Genomic DNA, 18,193 nt, shown 5'->3' with positions numbered 1-18,193 from the left:
TAAGCATAAATTAGGGTGTAGGCCCAAAATGAGCAGGTTCGCTTGAAGCTGATGCTCCAATTATCTTGAGACAAATTCCACAAGTCTCTGTGCATTTGAGCTTAATTCATATATTCTCATCGAGCGCCACATCCTAACTAGCCTTTGCTAATTAGCCCTTTTTCTGTATTTCTTTTGGTAAGTATGGGTTTAGATGGCAGATCTAAAAAAGGGCAATAGGAAAGGAACAATTTGGACACCACTGAAGAGGCCAAGAGGACACCAAACTGAGGAGGCCAGCGCTGCTGACAAAGCTGATAGGGAGGGACAGGAATGGGCAAGACACAAGACAGTGGATATACAAGAAGGACAGTCATGAAGATCCTTAGGATGTGAAGTGAAACTGAGCTCAACTGAACATAGTGAACAATGAAAGAACATTTTACTTTACACTGTACGATACGCTAATATTCTTTTTTAAGGAACAAAGTGATGAACATAAAACTTAACCATTAAGCTGAACCAATTTTATTACAAATAATTTTAAAACTGAAGTCCTAAGAGGTATTTTGTTGGAATATTTCAAATCCACAGTAATACCTTTGGAATCGTTCTTGCTGTTCTCTTTGCTTCCGGATTTCTGGAAATTGTTTTTCATAGTACTCTCTTGTTTTGCTCTCCTTCGCTTTCCTGCGCGGATTATTTTCTATCCTGTCAACCTTTTTCTCCCATGCCTCCATCAGCTGATCGTAACGTTGACAGATTTTCTGTTCCTGTAAAATTCCAAAAGTAAACCTTGGACTAAACAAAACCACACTAGGTGAGCAGTATGCATAACATGGGTAGGCTCCCAGAATGAACAGACATATTTTTCCTGCTCTAGTGGCTTCCATTTTGAAGACAACATATACCAAATTTTCAGCAGAGAGAAGGTGAGGGAGTGGATATAAAAAAAAAAGTGCAGATTTTTAATATTACACACTGTTTTCTTTGCTTTACACATCACAACAGTATTTGGTAACTATTATCACTGGCTTCCAGAAATCTCACATCATCTTTTAATTGGCAGAACTGATTTAATTCTTGACTTTTTATTTTATTTCAGATTTTTAATTAACAGAGTGGGGCTGGAATAATTGCACTATGTCCTCAATCTCAGCAATATGTAGGGAGCTGCTCCTACATAAAAAAAACAACCCTAGGACTGTAAGAAGAGAAATGCTTCATTACATTTTCATGGTGGAATCTTCCAATTTGATGTATAACCTTCTGCTGTTCTTAATAATAAAAATGATCTTTCAGACACCACCCAAAAGAGTCTTTTGACTTTTTATGCCACTTGTTACAACAGCATGCAAGAGAAAGCATTAAGTCAATTAATACTGGTATCCAACATACAGAATTTTGATTAACAATCCTGTCGGACTTCAAAAATCAGAGATCTGCCCCATTTTCTTTCAGATAGTATAGTCACTACACAAAAAAAGAAGCTCAGAGAGAGGCCAGGCATGATCATAAAGATTTTCACTGGGTCTCTTCCATTCATACTCTTTAAGAAAACAAAAATAAAGAAAAAAAGCTTTTTCCTTATTGTACTTTAGATGGTTTTCAGTCACATAAGCAAGAAACCACAGTTACAAACCTGCAGTTTATTTTCCAATAAACCAACAGAATTTTAGTTTAAGATCTTATTTTTCTAATCAACAGGATTTACGTGATACATTTGGGAATACAAGTCAAGGATCTAGACAGAAAAACAACCATGTGCTCTTTTTACAAAAATATGGTACGATTACCCGTTGTTTTCTTGCATGATTTCTTCTTTTGAAGAATAGTATTAGCTTTTTCCTCATCACCTGGTTTCTGGAAAACAAAATTAGGGAAGAAAACAGTAAACTACATAAGAATCAAGCACTTCAAAACCACTAACAAAGCCCATATGGATTCTAGAAGCGATCATGATTACGGAAAATATTTTCAGGGGTAGAAAACAGAGGGAAAACTCCTGATGAAACAATCATGTAACTAATACTGCGTTTTATCAGAGGGAAGACTCTTGAAGATGGCTGGAATAAGCAGCTGAGAAACACAAAAACTTCCAATTCAAGCTAGGTGCTCTCCTTCGCCACAAGAGAAATAATAGGCTAAAATGAGTAAATTTGCCTTAAGATATTATGCCCTGGGGGGATAAAAAATAATATTTGTCATTAGACTCTAATGTTAAGAGTTTTACAATATATTACTCAAAAATAAGTATTTTGGAACTGCTGCACAGATACATTTGAAGGAGTGGTGCAAGAATTATTTTTTTCTTTTAAGAGAAGGTTTTAAAGGACAGCCCTCTGTAACATTTTTTCTGCACCTACGAAATACTGTAAAAGTTATAGCACTTGGCAACACATGAGTAACTCACTATTAATTTCTTCACATCTGAAACAAACAATTTATTTTGTCTGTTGCAAAAACTGCTAGTACAGAAATTGGTTATGAATAAACAGATCTTATGAAGAGAGTAATGTCCTTCAACAAATTTGAACCAGGATAATTATGTCACAGCAGTGAAGTTTGTCTCAAAAAGACCCATAGTCGAGTTTCAAAGTGAGACATGAAAGTAAGCAATTATTTTCACCATAGACTAGTAGCAACACATATTTTCAAAATAAGTTGATTCTTGTTGCAACGGAGTGATCACTATTTTGGTATTTTGTAACACTGTTACAGAGGGAAATCAATACTGGTTTGACATAGGTAGGTAGAAACTAAGATTTTGTTCTACATTATGATGACTTTCTGGAGAGAAATGAGTTTACCATCATCTTTGAGAACCAAAGACATTCAAAGTAATCAGATGCAACAAAAAAGCACCATGGAGGTCTCTTATGGACATTTAAATCTGAATACAGATAAGCTTAATAAAAAACATTTTAAAATTAATCTATTAAAATTTTATTTCAATTTATAAACAATAGTTGCTTCAGTGAACTAAAAAAAAAAATAATCAGAGCCCATACAAATTTGAGAAACAAGTTATATAACATATTAAAAAAGAAACAAAAAATTATTTTCCTCAAAACCCATGTTTCTTCCAGGAGAAGGTAACCAGTTTATTTCAAATCATTGAATTTGGTTGGCCCTAAATAACAAGTAAGTGTAGCACACAGTAACTTTGCTCATAGTCCATGACAGGAAATGCATACATGGTCAAGCCAATAAACAAGACGATGATGATATTATTATTAATACTACTACTACTACTACTATCAGGATCACAACTCCTACGGTCTATTGCCAGCAGTAACTTTTGAAACCCTCCTTTGAACAGTACATTCAGGAAAAGCTGACTAGACACACCTCGTATTTTAGACTGAAAACCACAAGTGTTAACAACTTTTGTGACTTATTTTTGTCTTTAAGATGAAAAGTTACGATTTCCCTCTGCCTTCAGTACATATAACTCATGTCTTGCAGCACTACTTTATGACATATAAATTGGAAAGTTATGTGGACTGGAAGCTTTTAATTATGGTTAAAGTACACACAATCTATTTGGAAATCACAGCAATGAAAAATTTCAGTGAACATTTAAGTCTAGATTCCTTAAATGTCACAATGACAAGACATTAAAGCACTTACGTTTTGATGTTTTCATGGTAGACCTTTGTGTCTGACGGCTGGTTGTAAAGTGGCTACAATTTTGGGTTAGAAATGTACACTTAGTACTTTTCAATGCACGTAACTCTAAAAGTATATGCAATAGATTTAACAATATTTTAGTATTCTGCCAACAGTGCACTCAATCTGAGGTGCAGCAATCTGAATGGACTAGAAGATATTCAACACAAAGCACAGATTCCATTATAACTACTTACATATACAACAGTTGTGTTTTGTTTTTATTTTGTATTTCAAACGGTTCTCTCAAATGATTTGAATCTATTATAAAAATTACACTTATGCGGCCAATCAGTTCTCTCAAGCCCCAATTCACCAGCGCATTTAAACACACACTTCTTTTACACATAAACATGTAACTACATCTTCTTACCACAAAAGAATTACAGCAACTGGCAACACACAAAATAGAACAAAACCAAACCAAAACCAACAACTTACCAGTTCAACTTTTGGACCAAGACCTTCAAAAATCTTGTGAGCTTCTTCTGCTTTTTTCTGCAAATAAGGGGTTGTTTGTTGGTTGGTTTTTTTTGTTTTGTTTTTTTTTTGTTTGTTTGTTTTTGTGGGTTTTTTTTTTTACATAGTTTAAGTAAATTATAGTCACGGTCAAAAGCATATCTGAAGTCTTTCACTTATGGTAGCTGCTAAACCCCTGTCTGACCATATTATATCCTTCTTAACCTGCTGCTGCAATGCTGCCTCAGCAAATTACGAAACCTGTACTTGAATTGTGCAGTTACTGCTCTCATCTCCACGTCTGGAAACTGATAGAGCATAAAAGCAGAAACTGATCTCCGCAGTTCAAAACCAATACGCATTTAATAAATAATACAGTAAATAATCATTAAGAGAAAGAAAGGTGTCCAGTAAAACAAAGTATAGCCAGCTTTCAAAAATGGAATTGAGAGACTAAAATTCTCCAGCTGCCAAGTCTGTGAGTGTGAATCAATGTGTACATACACAGAAACATGTCAAAGGTCCTCCTTGCCTCACACTGGGCAAAGACCCCAAAATAATTCTGACCCTAAAGGACGCAGCACTGGATAGTGCAGTTGGCTTTCACAAATTCATTTCAAGCCTCTACGGTCTTCTAAAGGCCTTTGCCCGCAGACAAGGCTATCTGAAATGACCCAACATATTAGTTCAAATTTGCTTCTTTCCCCACAATAGTTTTGTGTGCTAGCCCTAAAACTTCTGCAAACAAAAATATAGGGAAACTATTCCATAAAGCAGTTGTTATTATTAGGAAGTGTTCTGCTAAGTTCTACCATCTTTCCATGTAATTTCAATCTTGAGAAGTTCTTTGGAACTCACAGCTGTATAAAATAATTATTTATCAAGGAAATATTATAGTATTACCCTGGCAGAATGTTTTTTCTCATCTCAAAACATTTAAAAATCAAACTCTAGTCCTATTACTTTACGCAAATTTTAGCCAACAGTAGTTGAATATTAAAAGTAATTATCCTAAACTGCATGGTTTGAAGATGGAAGCTGCCAAGGGGACTGTCCTCCTGTACAATGGCAGAAGAAAAGATACCAAACAAGGGCTATGTACACAAATGGCTTAAGACATCTTTAATAACCTTCTCAATAACAGTGAGTACTGACACATGCTATTTGTGTTAAGCCCCATCAATACTGCCATTCTACAGTGCGTGTAATTCCTGATATGAGAACTCAAACCAAGTGCTAAATGGGTTCACAAATGCATCGAGCTTGGTAACCCCCCTTGTATATAGAACACTACACAAATAGCTATGCAGACAAGAAGCAGCTAATAGATGACGATATACTGACACGTCACTCTACCTCAAGCAACATAAAAATGGGTTTCCCCATCTACCGGCACATAAGCAATATGGGGAATGCAACAGCAAGTTCAAAATTCTGTTGTAAACTCCACCTGCAACCAGAGTTAACAGAGAAAGAGTTGCACAGCAGCCCACTAAGATGTCTTCAAATTTACACAGTTTTGCCTACTACTCAACATGCAACTCAGCCTGAGGAAGTCTTTAAGGTGGTTTTACACTTTTAATAACTTTTAATTACATTATAGTGTGAAAGAGATTTAAAACAGTAAAACTGGTTTGTAACCATAAGTAAACATATTGCTGTACATTGGTTACATCAATTGTCCTAATGTTCTGTATTAAGTAAATACATCAAATTCCACAGACAACTGTGAGAAGGGGAGAATAGGCTGCATGGAACACTTGGGGCACAGTTCTACAGTATAAAAATCTAATATTGTGTTGCATTTTTTTTATCACCTCAAATTTTCAAAAATAGTCTATTGTAATAGAAATCAGCCGTTCCTCTAAACCACAAAATAAAATTGGGAAATTAAACAAACATATACCACTCTCACAAAAGATCACAATACTTTCAAAACGAGCAGATATCCAACTCCCCAATCTCAAACTACCAGGGGAAAAAAAAGGCAGGAAGCACTTTGCTGCTGTTGGCAATATTACTGAGCTCCTGTACTTTACTCACCGCTTACACAACACAAGCTCACAATTCACCTATATACTACTACTTCTTATCTGGTCATTTATCCAAACCTGAAGTGCCAGAAGTCAGAGCTTAAAAAGAAGGCACAGAATCTTACAACATATGCAGTTTTTCCCCTTCAGCTGATCTAAATGTTGCGCCTTCAGCCAAGATTGTCAGTATTTATGTGCAGAAAAGAGAATTCAAGATAAATTTCTGAAGCATTTTTCTATATTTATCTATTTATCTACACAAACACACATATACGTGTGCATGTGTGTTCACACACATGTGTTTATATAAATACATATATCTCTATATATATCTATCTCCATCTCAACACAAAGGTCTAGGGATGAGACCCATAGATGTGTTTCCCTAGACTGCTTGCTCACAAGATAGAACAAGGATCCTGTCATCAAGAATAATGTCACACAAGCATCTTCCATTCAAAGAAGTAAATGAATATTAAAAAAGGGGTGGGCAAGTTAATAAAACAGGAGAAGCAAAAATTGCCCCATGGAAGTAAATTAAGACCTAATGAATCTTAGCATATTGGGTCAGGACTCACAGTCAACCGAAAAGCACGCTTACCCGATTTTCATCATAAATAATTTGGACAATACTGCGGTGTTTCTGTTCCACTGGAGGAGGGGAGACAGGCCTCTCTGGCTCTGGAGGCTTAGCAGCTTCTTCTTCAAGTTGTTGCTAAGAGACGAAAGAAAGAAAATCAGCCATCCGCACCATGTTACCCTTACCAGTAATTAGTCACCAGAGATAAAATATGCATCTGATCAACAGTTAGCACTGCCTGTTATTTCTCTTTTTAACTGACAAGGAATGAATGAAGTGGTTTTAATGCCAACAAGGATGACAACAAGATTATTTGTTGTACTATTGGTAAACCAAATTAACTGTTTACAAGACTCACCTGCATTGAATCAGACTTGCCTCAGCTTGACATTAAAAGCTACTGCCTCACTGTAATTTATCACTATTTAACTTTAAACAAAAATATTAACTTTGGAGAACATTTACACCAAACACGTCTTCTCACAGAGGAAGTAATCCACAGAGCTGCCTTTCTACATTGTAGATATTCAAGTGTCATTATCACTACTTATTGTTTAAAAAGGTACAAAAGTCCTTCTAACACACCACAGAACATCATTCAAAATGTACTTCACAGCAGAAATAAACCACTCCACATGTACTGAAGTTGCAAGATCGTTGCATTAACAAACAAGCAAAAAAACCAACAGCAAAAACCCCTGTAGTATTTTCCTAGCTACTACACTGCTGTGATGTACTTTCACATCAAATAAATCTGGTTCAGTGACACCTTCATTTTTTAATTGTAAATATCCTCCATCCATGCCCGCCACAAACATACAACAAAGAACTTATGACACAAGGGATCCAACCCGTCTTACAGTACTGGCTAGAACGTGCTGCATTGCTGTGTAAGAATTCAAAATGGAAAATTTTTGCAGAATGCCATAATAAACAGGCTCAATTATTGCAGGCAACTGCAACTTTATTTTTTTTTAAAGTCAAATCATAGTACAAACGTGTACAAATGAACCTTCACAGACAACATGCATAGTGCTTGCTGATTTTGTGGAAAAGTGAACAAACAAAAAGATAAGCATCATTAACACACAGCCAGGTACTTAGTGACATCCTTTTTTTGTTTTTCTGCTGAAGGTCACTTTACAGGTCATTAAAATTCAGACTTAATTAAATGCTTCCAGACCATAAAAACACACTGCTCCAGGGAGTTGTCTATTTGTCATCCTGGACCTACAAGTTAACAGATTCTATAGTGTAGCTCTCATTTCCTACAGACTTCCCACTAAACAAAAAAAAACAAACCCACCAAAACGTAAAGCTGGCACTCTTTCTATCTGAATCTCTGAAAGTCATAAAAGGAAAAGGAGACAAGGACTTTGTTTTTGCCAATGAGTAACAGATGCCTAGATTGAAGGGTGGGTTTAGTTGGCCACAACAGCCACTGGGAATGCAACAACTACTGCCAGCAAACATTTCCTTTGCTTCCAATGGCTAAAGTGCAGTTCTCGGATGCAAAGCATAGCCAGGACCGTACAAAAAAAAAAAAAAAGTGGTATTTCCTCCCTTATTTCTTTGCTTTCTCTGTTTACTCGCACTCCTCCTACCACACTTTCCCCCAAGGCTGACCTTAGCTCCAGATGTCAGGATCTCTTGCCCTTGTGCAAGATGATGATCCTGGGACTTTTGTACAAGCTCTGGTTTTGGAGATGCATGCAAGAGATTCTCCCCTTGCACAGACTGCGAAACAAGAAAGATGATAGCCTCCCCTCACCCACCAGTCATCTTTAAAGCTGAAATTACAGTCACAGTGCCCTTGTTTCACTAGACATCTGACAAAAGTTTAAAACATAAACGTTCTAGCAAAATCGTATAGATAACCTTCCCTTTTTAACTTGTTCATTTGTTTCATGTAACCAAAAAATTCACCACCACCACATGAAGTTTTTCCACACCTTTTTCACTGGCAGATAACAACAGTAGTGTCTGCTATGCTTACTTGCTTTTTCTTCAGTTTAAGGATTTGCTGTTCAACTTTCGCAATTTCGCGATCTACACGGTCCATGCTCTGTATCAATTCTTCCTTTGACAGCTTTGAAGGTGAAGCATTTTGGTCCTCCCCACAAGGCTGACCAGAAATTGGAGAAGATGGTCCCTCATGCTTTCCTCCAAAAGCTGGGTCCTTTCATGGGGACAGGAGGTGGGTGGGAGATTGAGAGAAATCAGTCATACTGATAACATGTGAATGAGCATTCGGTAACCAAACTAGCATGCACGAATCAAAAAGAATATCCAGTTATCTAGACCTCTGTTGAGGAGCTAAGCTAAAGTTTAATAGTTCAGTTTATTAATGCTCTAAATATTTTAGAATTAACTGACAGTCCACTTACGATACCGTAATTTCAAAGTCCACCTTTACAAATAACAGCACATTTCAGTATTTACCTTGAAACCAAAATAAGATCAAAACACCTCCCTTTAAAAAAAAATATATCTTCCTAAGTGCAAACAGTATCTTTCATCTTTAAAGGAAGGGTTGCTTGAGAGCCAATCCTCAATACTCTGCACATATACTGATGAGCATATTCTTGAAGTTAACCATGACCAGCCTAATAAAGCACATCTGGAGTTAGTTGTGGTTATAAATGTTAAGTTCTCTTGAAGTTAACATGACTTACAAGAAGCGATGACTTAAGATAGGACAGGTCACTATTCATGTGGCTTTGATTTTTTTTTTTGTCTTTATTTTGGTTTTGCTTATGTCCTCAGAGCATCATGCTCCGTGACTACCTAGCTGGAAAATGCAAGCTCAGTAACACATGCCTCATTCAAGACAATCTGACTGAAAGATGACGTGTCTGAATTCCACTTCTCCTCAAGATAATACTAGGCCATATTTCTAAATTGAGACAGCAGATTTCAATATGTAGTGCCTGGATAAAAATTCAGTTACATGCACATTACCACTGCGTGCCTTTGCTCGGTTTCTCCAACCCCCTTTCATCTTATCTTTGCTATGCAACAGAGCAAGTTACTAAGAAATCACGTGCTATCAGAATCTTACTGTACTTCACAGACAGTTTATTCACATGATAAAAGGAATGGTAGACAGAAGGCAAGACAAGTAATCAACTTTTCAAAAATCTGATGCCTATTTACTTCTGAATTCATATGCTGAAATCTTTAAATGATCTGAGTTTAGTGACTTGAGGGCTCACCTTCAGAAGTCATGCCCATAATGTGATTCTGTACCACTTTTTTGGGGTGTGAGGCTGCGTGCTTGTGTGCATGCATGAGAGAGGATATTAAATATTCACTTAAGAGTCATTTGTCTGCTCTATACAAATTGCTCTAATCAATATTCAGTATCTACAATAGAAAATATCCACACCAAACTAGATCATCCTATATTTACCCCAAATAAGACAGTGATAAGTATAATTAGTGTTATGTAAATAAGCAGATTCATTTCAAATGCTTAAAAAGGAAAGGAGGCACGAGTACTGTGACTATTCAGTACAAATATTAATTACAGGAAGAAAATGGACTTGCATGCACTTGCCAACAGCTTTCAATTGAAAAGCAGAAATATTTCATGCACTATACTATAATCATTTTGCAACTGAGGTTTTAATGACCTAAGAGCGTAGTGGCAACTCAGAACTGCAGTCTCTTTACTGTGTTTGAGGCACTCATCTTCTTGTTCTTTTTGTAACAGAGTAACATTGACTCATGATCAGAGTTTGTGATAATGTGTAAAATTAAATTTATGGGATTAAAGAATGAACCCAAAGAAACAAAAACAAATTACCTAACAGAAAAAAAATTTATTAGCTCACCGCAACACAGGAAGTCACACCTTCAGCACCGTAATAGAAAATGGCTTTACCTTCTTAATATCTGCAGATCTCAAGCCTTCCTGCAGAGGATGTACTAAAGGCAAGACAGTAGCTGCACTGACACGCTGAAAATGGGAATCAGACACTTGTTCAAGACGTGGTCGCTTAGATTCCAGTGAATCATGATCTGTCTGAGATGGACCTGGATGAAATTGCTGTTCATATCCAGTTCTCCTTTCCTGAGGCCTAGAACACAGAAAAGATAAAAATATTAAAATATACATTTTCCATACAAGAAAACTATTTGGTGCTCCTCAACCGTCTTCAAATACATAGATGAAATTTGGTGAAGCTCCTTCTGAACAGTAAGGCAGACAAATGGTTTTAAGTATGATCTTCAAAAATACAACAGTTAAAATCCATTGAAAAAGCAAAAGTCAACTTGAATCTTGAGACACTGTTTAAATGCATGCCTGTAACTACAAACCCTTAAAGAAACTTACCACTGCTACAAAGATATTGTTCACATCAAAGCTCCGATTCACATTATAAACAAAAAAATATCCATGAGACAAATACAGCGCTATATTCCACTGAACACAGATGGCCACAACAGCTCCATTATTTCATTTTTGCAGCCAAATAATTTTTAAACATACACAGAATGCTTGAAATGAGCCATGAGTCTATTTGGAACTTGATCTCTACTAAATTGCTACTACATGATAGAAACAGTCATTGATTCAATCCATGAGTCATTTAAAAACTCCTCCTTCTCAGAAAAATGCAAAAGAACAGTATCACTAGCTTCTTTACAGTGCAATGCATAGGGTGTCCATAAAAGAACCCCATATGCTTCAACATCTTACTATGAAGTGCCACTGAAGAGATGACAGTAGTTTCCTGTATTTTGCCAGAACTACTGAATAAGATTTTACAAATTTACAATGTGCAGGGGGTGGGGTGGGTGGGGAATTTACTTCTGCTATAAACTGAAGTTTTGAGAACTCTAAAGCTACCATGATTCTCAGCACTCAAACAGAGCCTTACTGACATTTTGACACAAGATGAAGGCAAATATCCAAGCCCCAGATTTCACTATCATCAAGTTATTTCTGGGAATATTCTAACGAGATTTTAAGCTAGACCAGTACTTACATAACACTCATCACTGGTATTTGTTCAGAACCAGATACCTCAGTTATAGCCAAAATAAACTGCTAGCAGTAATCCAGCAGATAAAGTTACTCCTAGCAGATATACTTACTAAGGGTCCAAGAAAAAAAAAGAGGTTGTTACAAGCAATTAACATTTGCTTACAACTGTACATCAGCATACTAATACATACGCTAAAGAACTGCAGTGCCTAAACCATACAGTAACCTCTCCCCGAAACAGAAGCATATTCTTGCTAACTTATGACAATCCAGTTAATCTTATTCTCAGCTGTAGTGGGTTTTCAATTTCTAAATTTGGTTTTCAGAGTACATCCAATATCCTTCACGTATACAGCAAAGGGAATGCTTTACACAGTCTGAAAGCTTTCTTGAACCTATCAACCTTGCAGTAATACTAATATATATATGAACATTCATCAATATCCGCTGTGAAGTAACCCATTTTACTGAGAAGTAAGACACTACCAATCTGAAACTAAATTACAACATACGATTCACTGTAGTTGTCCTCTATACTTGTCCTCAGTTAACCTACTGGACCCAGATCAGTTGCATCTCCTTACACAGGGACATCAATGGTATAGGAGACTGACAAAAAGGGTACTTTGAACAAATGATATGAAGCTGTCAAGTGCCTTGCCAGTAGCAGCATACACTCTGATTCAGTCCTCTGTGCCTAGAAGTTCATTTCGTGCCACATTTCAGTGTTTTAAAATCCTTACAACTCCAACACCCAATTAGCTCTGTGTTTCTTACTCGCCCAGCCACACAGATACCATCTGTTGAATATGCAAGCCTAATCAAGGAAATATGACAGGTAATATTCACCCTGTAACAACTCTTGCATTTGTTGCTTCTACTCAGCCAGATTAAACTATCCAAAGGTACCAACTTTACACAATTCTAGCCTAAACAGCATTAAAAAGTTTGCAATATGCACTTGGATTCTCAGAAGTTTACTGACACCGTTGTTAGGAGAGGCGTGGGAAAAGCGAAGCAGAATGTCACTTCCTGTCTGTGAAACAAACGGATTAGTTAAGCCAAAGGGACTGAGGAATTACACAACAGTTACAACACTCAAACACAGGAGACTCACACTGTTACAACGGAGTACTGATTAATCAAGTCAAGCACTTAGACAAAAACTGTGAAAGATTAAAAACCTTTCTATCCAAAAGTTAAAACTAACTTTACAGAAAGCACAGACTCATAGATGCGTGTTCACGTCCTTCAAAAACAGCACCCTCACCTGTCAGAGCCTGGGTGAAATTCAGAAAGCAAGGAAGGCCTGCGCCGAAGTTGCTGCTGCTGTTGCTGCTGCTGCTGCAAGAGCTGGGTTGCCTGACTGACTTCCAGGTGAGACGAACGGTAATCAGGAACTGCAAATTCCTAAACGAAACACACTCCTGATGTTAACAAGAACAATGGCACAGAAGACAGGATCAAAAGCGTTTGGTGTCACAGAACAATCGCTTCCAAAGATATTAAATACAGACCAAGTCCAGATCGCCAAAGCCTTATTCCAGCTCAAAAAAGAAAGTTTGTAAATGGCAGTTCTAACTTTTAAATGAACTTCAAAGAGACTAAATACTCAAATGCTACACTAAGAATTTCACCTAACTTATTAATATCGTCTCAAAAAACGCAAATCAGTCAGCAGCAGAAGCATATCCTTCAAAATAATATCCTTTAAGATCAATTTTGCACATCCAACCACAAAGTGGTAAAATGAGAATATATATGAGCAACCCCAAGGCAATTCCTTCTGTTATCACCTCAGGACATTTTTACATCAGACACTATTAATTAGGACTAAGAGACTTAAGATGCATCCCTGACTGCTATTATTTATAATCAAAGTAAGGTACAAGACAGTTTAATTATATATATGGGTCTTTGACCACTTGCTCTTAAAAATTATATGCAGCTGGTATTAACTGAAGAGAAACTACAAGACACACAATAGGTCATTATCCATAAGATTTAGCTTTTACAAATTACCTAAACATAATATGGAGCAAGGCAAAAAGCTCCAATTCTTGAATTTCCTTTCACAAACATGTAAATAGAATAAAACTTCTAAAGTATCTGTAGCAGCAGGAGAATTACATTAAAACAAGGGAAACCTGAGCTGTTCTAAAGTCAACAGCTAGTCCTCCACAGCCTACCATGCCACAGAGAGCACACGACGGCAGAGTAAATGCTCAGCAGAAATGAGCAAGTAGGAGATTCTTAGAAATCCATTATCCCAATTCTGGCTAGCAGAACACAGCTAGCTGGAAGCACTAGTACAGCTGCTTCACAAAAAATTCAGTGTAACACAAGATTCACATCCCCCACCTTGCACACAGCTTTTGTCAAGCACTACATTTAGCTTAGAGAGAATCTAGCCCAATACTGCTTACAGAGAAGAAGGAAAGACAACTATAGGTTCACTTCTTTTGCTCCTGGGCCTAACAGGAGATTAAGTCCCCATAAAAATTTAGTTCCTATAAATGCCCCAAGAGCCCATTCTCTGGAAGGATTTGTTATACCCAGAACACTGCATTTATATTAAATGCATACTAACTGTAGACAGATCATTTGCACATTCTTGGAAAATTATTGCTACCAATGCACATGGACTCAGCCACTCTCATGTTGGACAAATTTTGCATGATGACAAAACATTAATAAATTAAAGCAAAACTACAACAAAAGTTCATTAACACATAATAAATCCCTAGTGAATTTATTCAAACTATGAAAAACCAGGAAGTTTATATTAATTCCCAGTAATAAAGATATAGAATTATAAAACTCAGTTTTCTGTCAAAAAACAAGCAAAAAAGCAGATACATATACAATCCTGAAGAAGCATAACACAGTGCTTTTAGCAAAAAAAAAAAAAAAAGTTTGTGACTCCACTGTTTTCAAATGTGAATGACTTGTATTGCATTGGGTTAAAAAAAAAAAAAAAAAAAAAAAGGCAAACAAAAAACCAAAAACAAAACCACAACCAAACACAATCCCATTTGGCACAGCAAACACCCGAATTTTACCCTTGCTAGATCTGTAACCCTCATGTCTCCTTACCTGCTGGTGTCGGGTGCTAGGGAAGGTGTACTGGACAGAGTGAGTAGGATAACGACTCTGTTCTGTGCTGAATGCTCCTTGGTTAGGAGGGTAGCCTGAACTTGACATTATCAGGGAAGAAGTCTTCACAAAGCTGTGAGATCAAGACCAGCAAGCAATCATGTTTCTAGGAAACCGCCTAAAGGAAAAAAGATCACTGATAAGCACTGAAGTACCAGATGTACTCACAATACATTACAGCCATAGTCACCTAAGCAAAACAACCATTACCAGTAAAAGCTTTTTCCTGATGTATTTATTTAATAGGTTACTCCAGTCTAAAACATGTTAACGGGTCTTAAATGAGCTCAAAATGAGACATGTCAGCATTGTCTACACAAAGATTTCAGGATTATATTGTCAGAATACATCATTTTACCAGTTACTAGTTGAATTAGGAGGATTTTAAAAGAAAAGTAGGTCACTTTAAATAGATGTTAAAGAAGTTACACTAGTCTATAGATGGAGTCTTTATTTACAGTAAATTTCTTTAGCACAACATGAAGCTCACTTTCGTTTCTTCTACAGAGTTTTTTGATTCTATGAACTGTTTCTTACTTTCAGATTCAGGTAGTCTTAGGGCTGCTTTACTCAATGCCACCTACAGTCCATTAAACCACAGTGTATTAGTCATGCTCGGAAATACTATTACCATCTAGCAGCAGCTTTACAGAAGTAGTTAGTAAAAGGCAGTCAAAGAAAAAAAAAAAAAACAAAAAACAACAAACCCCAAACTGGACACTGATTCAATTGACAGCATAGTTTGTCTCACATAGGATGCCAGAAAATTGAATATACTATGAAGCCTTAAAACAATCCTGCTTAGTTGACAAATTCGATGACTACTTTGTCTCTATTGTACTCTCCAGCTACAGATTAACAGCGAACACTGAAATGCATACTGGTCTGGTGAAGATTTGAAATACCATAAAAATCCAGACAAGTTCACCAACGAGGTCCAAGCACCTATGAAGCTGTGTATAGTTTCAGCTTCTCAAGATCAGAAGACATTGATTAAACACTGCTCGCATCTGTGCTTTGAGCAGGTAAATTATGGCTCTAACCAAAAAAAAGCAGGTCATATACATTTTTTTAAACACAAGATATTTCTCTCCGATAGCTGAAAAGATGTAATCCTTAGAATTCTGCATTTAATATGTAGGCTCCATCAGATCTGCAGCAAATTCTCAATCTCTGGTCCAGAGCCTAGCAGACTTATCAGATCTTCAAATAAAGTAACTGTTGATCCCTGCCTAGATGGCTTCATTTCAAAGTGCATTAATCTGCAGCCTTTCACAAACATCACATGTAAAGTTACACTTCTGAACTGCGTTTTCCATTAACAATCAATAGACAAAGTCAGTTCAGGAAAGGATCAGACACAGCAAGCTATACAAACAAATCTTAAAGTTTACCTGACATATTTTATCATTCCTGTTCTGGTGGGAGTTCTTTCCCCCCACCTCTCCATCAAAGAAAGAAAGCTTTACCTGTTGGGCTATCAGAATAATGAGACAAATTTAGACTTGCCTCTTAAACCTGATTTTCAGATATGAAAAATCAGAGAAAAAAAATAGTTTATCATTCAAAGCAATACTACAGATCACTAGTTGCGTGCTTCATTGTACCTACTTATCTATTATTATAGTACCTATAATTCATATCCAAGTGACAAGTTCTAACATAGAATTCTTCACCATTAACATTTATTATGCTTCATCACACATACTGCATTCATTAGAGTACATCTTTACCAGCTACGTGATGGTCTAATAGGTCTGAGTCATATGCTTTCCATTTAATCAAGAAACAGTGTCAGAAAGCCAGCAGTTCTAGCCAACAGCCATTGTGCTAGTTAGCGGCAAGCTATACTACCTGAACACTCAAATGTATTCCTAAACCCAAGCTACAGCAAAAAGAAAACCTTTCATTTTTCTCCCTCAATTTCTGTTCCATGTAAAACTATGGCATATAGCTAACCGTCAGCTCAATCAAATATTTACTAATGTGGTAACTACTCCCATCACAGGCTGGTGAACATTTATTATTAAATGAACTGGCTCCATGGTATAAGGATGCTCAAACAATTTAAGGTTACAAAAGTACAGATCTTAGTTTGATCAACTGCTGATGTCTTAACTTGTGCTACCTTACCAGCTTCATATGCAGTCCTCACAAATATGTGGAAGATGACTAACTGGAGTTCACACATCTGTATGTCAGCTAGACCTTAAAAACTTTAGTGAGGAATAAAGACGGTAATACTGGACCCGATCAAAGCCCCTTTAGCCTCACATGCTATGACTGATGATGGCCAGCAGCAGCCATTTAGGAAGCACATACCAGTAGTTCCCAAGAAACTCTCCAGCCTTCTAGTGGCTCCCTGACACACAGCTTGTGGCTCGGGGATTCCTTGAGTCACAGCCTTTCTCTAAGTTCTCTTAACGGCTTTCTCTTTTCACCAGTTTGTCCAACTGTTTTCTGAACTAGTATAAACTTTCAGCATTCACACCTGCTTGTTGAATGAACTTTCACAGTTTAGTGGCACTTTGCATGAGAAATCGTCAGCTTTTGTTCGCTCTGGACCACCACCTTCCTTCACTATCTCTATTTTCACATTGGAACAGACCGGACACCTATTTCACATTCTTCTTTTACCTGTTGCACATGTGATTCTGTAGACGTATATCACATCCGTTCAGACATATCCTTTCTACGCTGAAGAATCCTAGTTTACTTGGCTGTTCCTTGTCAATCACTTCCAAAGCTTCTCTAGTTCTGTGATACCCATTCTAAGGCACAGGGAGCCAGAAATGTACACCAGATTCTAGGAAAACATCAATAAATACTCATTCTGTTCTTATTCTTTTCCCTGACACGCTGACCACAGTCAGGTAGATATGAAGAATCTGGGGCTGCCGAGGGGATCAGGAGAATGACCACTTGAAAAATCACACACAAGTACAGGCCAACTACTGCAGGATTCAAGGTCCTTTCTAGTTTCTTTCTGTGATGTTACATCTTCTCTTTATTTTCTCAATATTCAATCAAACTCACAAGTTGATCATCAATCCAGGTGCTGAAAGTTCAACCCACATTCACTTTGTATGATGCTATAAAGGCTATTTTTCCATTCACAAGAACTTTAGCGTACAGATTGTTAGGTGTGTGTTAGTACTGTTAGTCTTGAAATCTTCATTGATGTAAGAAACTTTCACAACTAACAGCAATGAGAGGTCCTGACCGTCTCTCCAGAGTCTGTGCGAGACATGGAAAGAAGAGGGGGAGGAGGGGGGCATGGTGCACAAGCATGAACATCCTTCGTCCATCCAACAGTATTAA

At 37.0% G+C, this 18,193-nt stretch overlaps 1 protein-coding gene across 6 annotated transcripts in view; it reads right to left on the bottom strand.

The window, feature by feature from the left end:
* The window catches only part of NCOR1 (nuclear receptor corepressor 1), a 58,298-nt gene extending 43,378 nt beyond the window's left edge, over positions 1 to 14,920 (bottom strand). For 5 of the 6 annotated variants that reach the window (XM_086475481.1, XM_086475482.1, XM_086475484.1 and 2 more), the window contains exons 1-9: positions 14,813 to 14,920; positions 12,987 to 13,126; positions 10,610 to 10,805; positions 8,720 to 8,902; positions 6,745 to 6,858; positions 4,093 to 4,149; positions 3,613 to 3,665; positions 1,776 to 1,842; positions 580 to 752 (exon numbers count right to left, since the gene is read on the bottom strand). In XM_086475481.1, coding sequence (XP_086331607.1) covers positions 580 to 752; positions 1,776 to 1,842; positions 3,613 to 3,665; positions 4,093 to 4,149; positions 6,745 to 6,858; positions 8,720 to 8,902; positions 10,610 to 10,805; positions 12,987 to 13,126; positions 14,813 to 14,920 — 1,091 coding nt within the window. Of the gene's footprint in view, positions 1 to 579; positions 753 to 1,775; positions 1,876 to 3,612; positions 3,666 to 4,092; positions 4,150 to 6,744; positions 6,859 to 8,719; positions 8,903 to 10,609; positions 10,806 to 12,986; positions 13,127 to 14,812 lie in introns of all 6 variants that reach the window. The other variant, XM_086475483.1, reaches the window with a different exon arrangement.
* Between the last annotated feature and the right edge of the window lie 3,273 nt (positions 14,921 to 18,193).

Source organism: Leptosomus discolor, chromosome 18 (assembly GCF_034619465.1).
Source record: "Leptosomus discolor isolate bLepDis1 chromosome 18, bLepDis1.hap2, whole genome shotgun sequence".
Classification (NCBI taxonomy): Eukaryota; Metazoa; Chordata; class Aves; order Leptosomiformes; family Leptosomidae; genus Leptosomus; species Leptosomus discolor.
The sequence above is the reverse complement of the archived record's forward strand: the minus strand, read 5'-3'. Positions and strand labels throughout refer to the sequence as shown.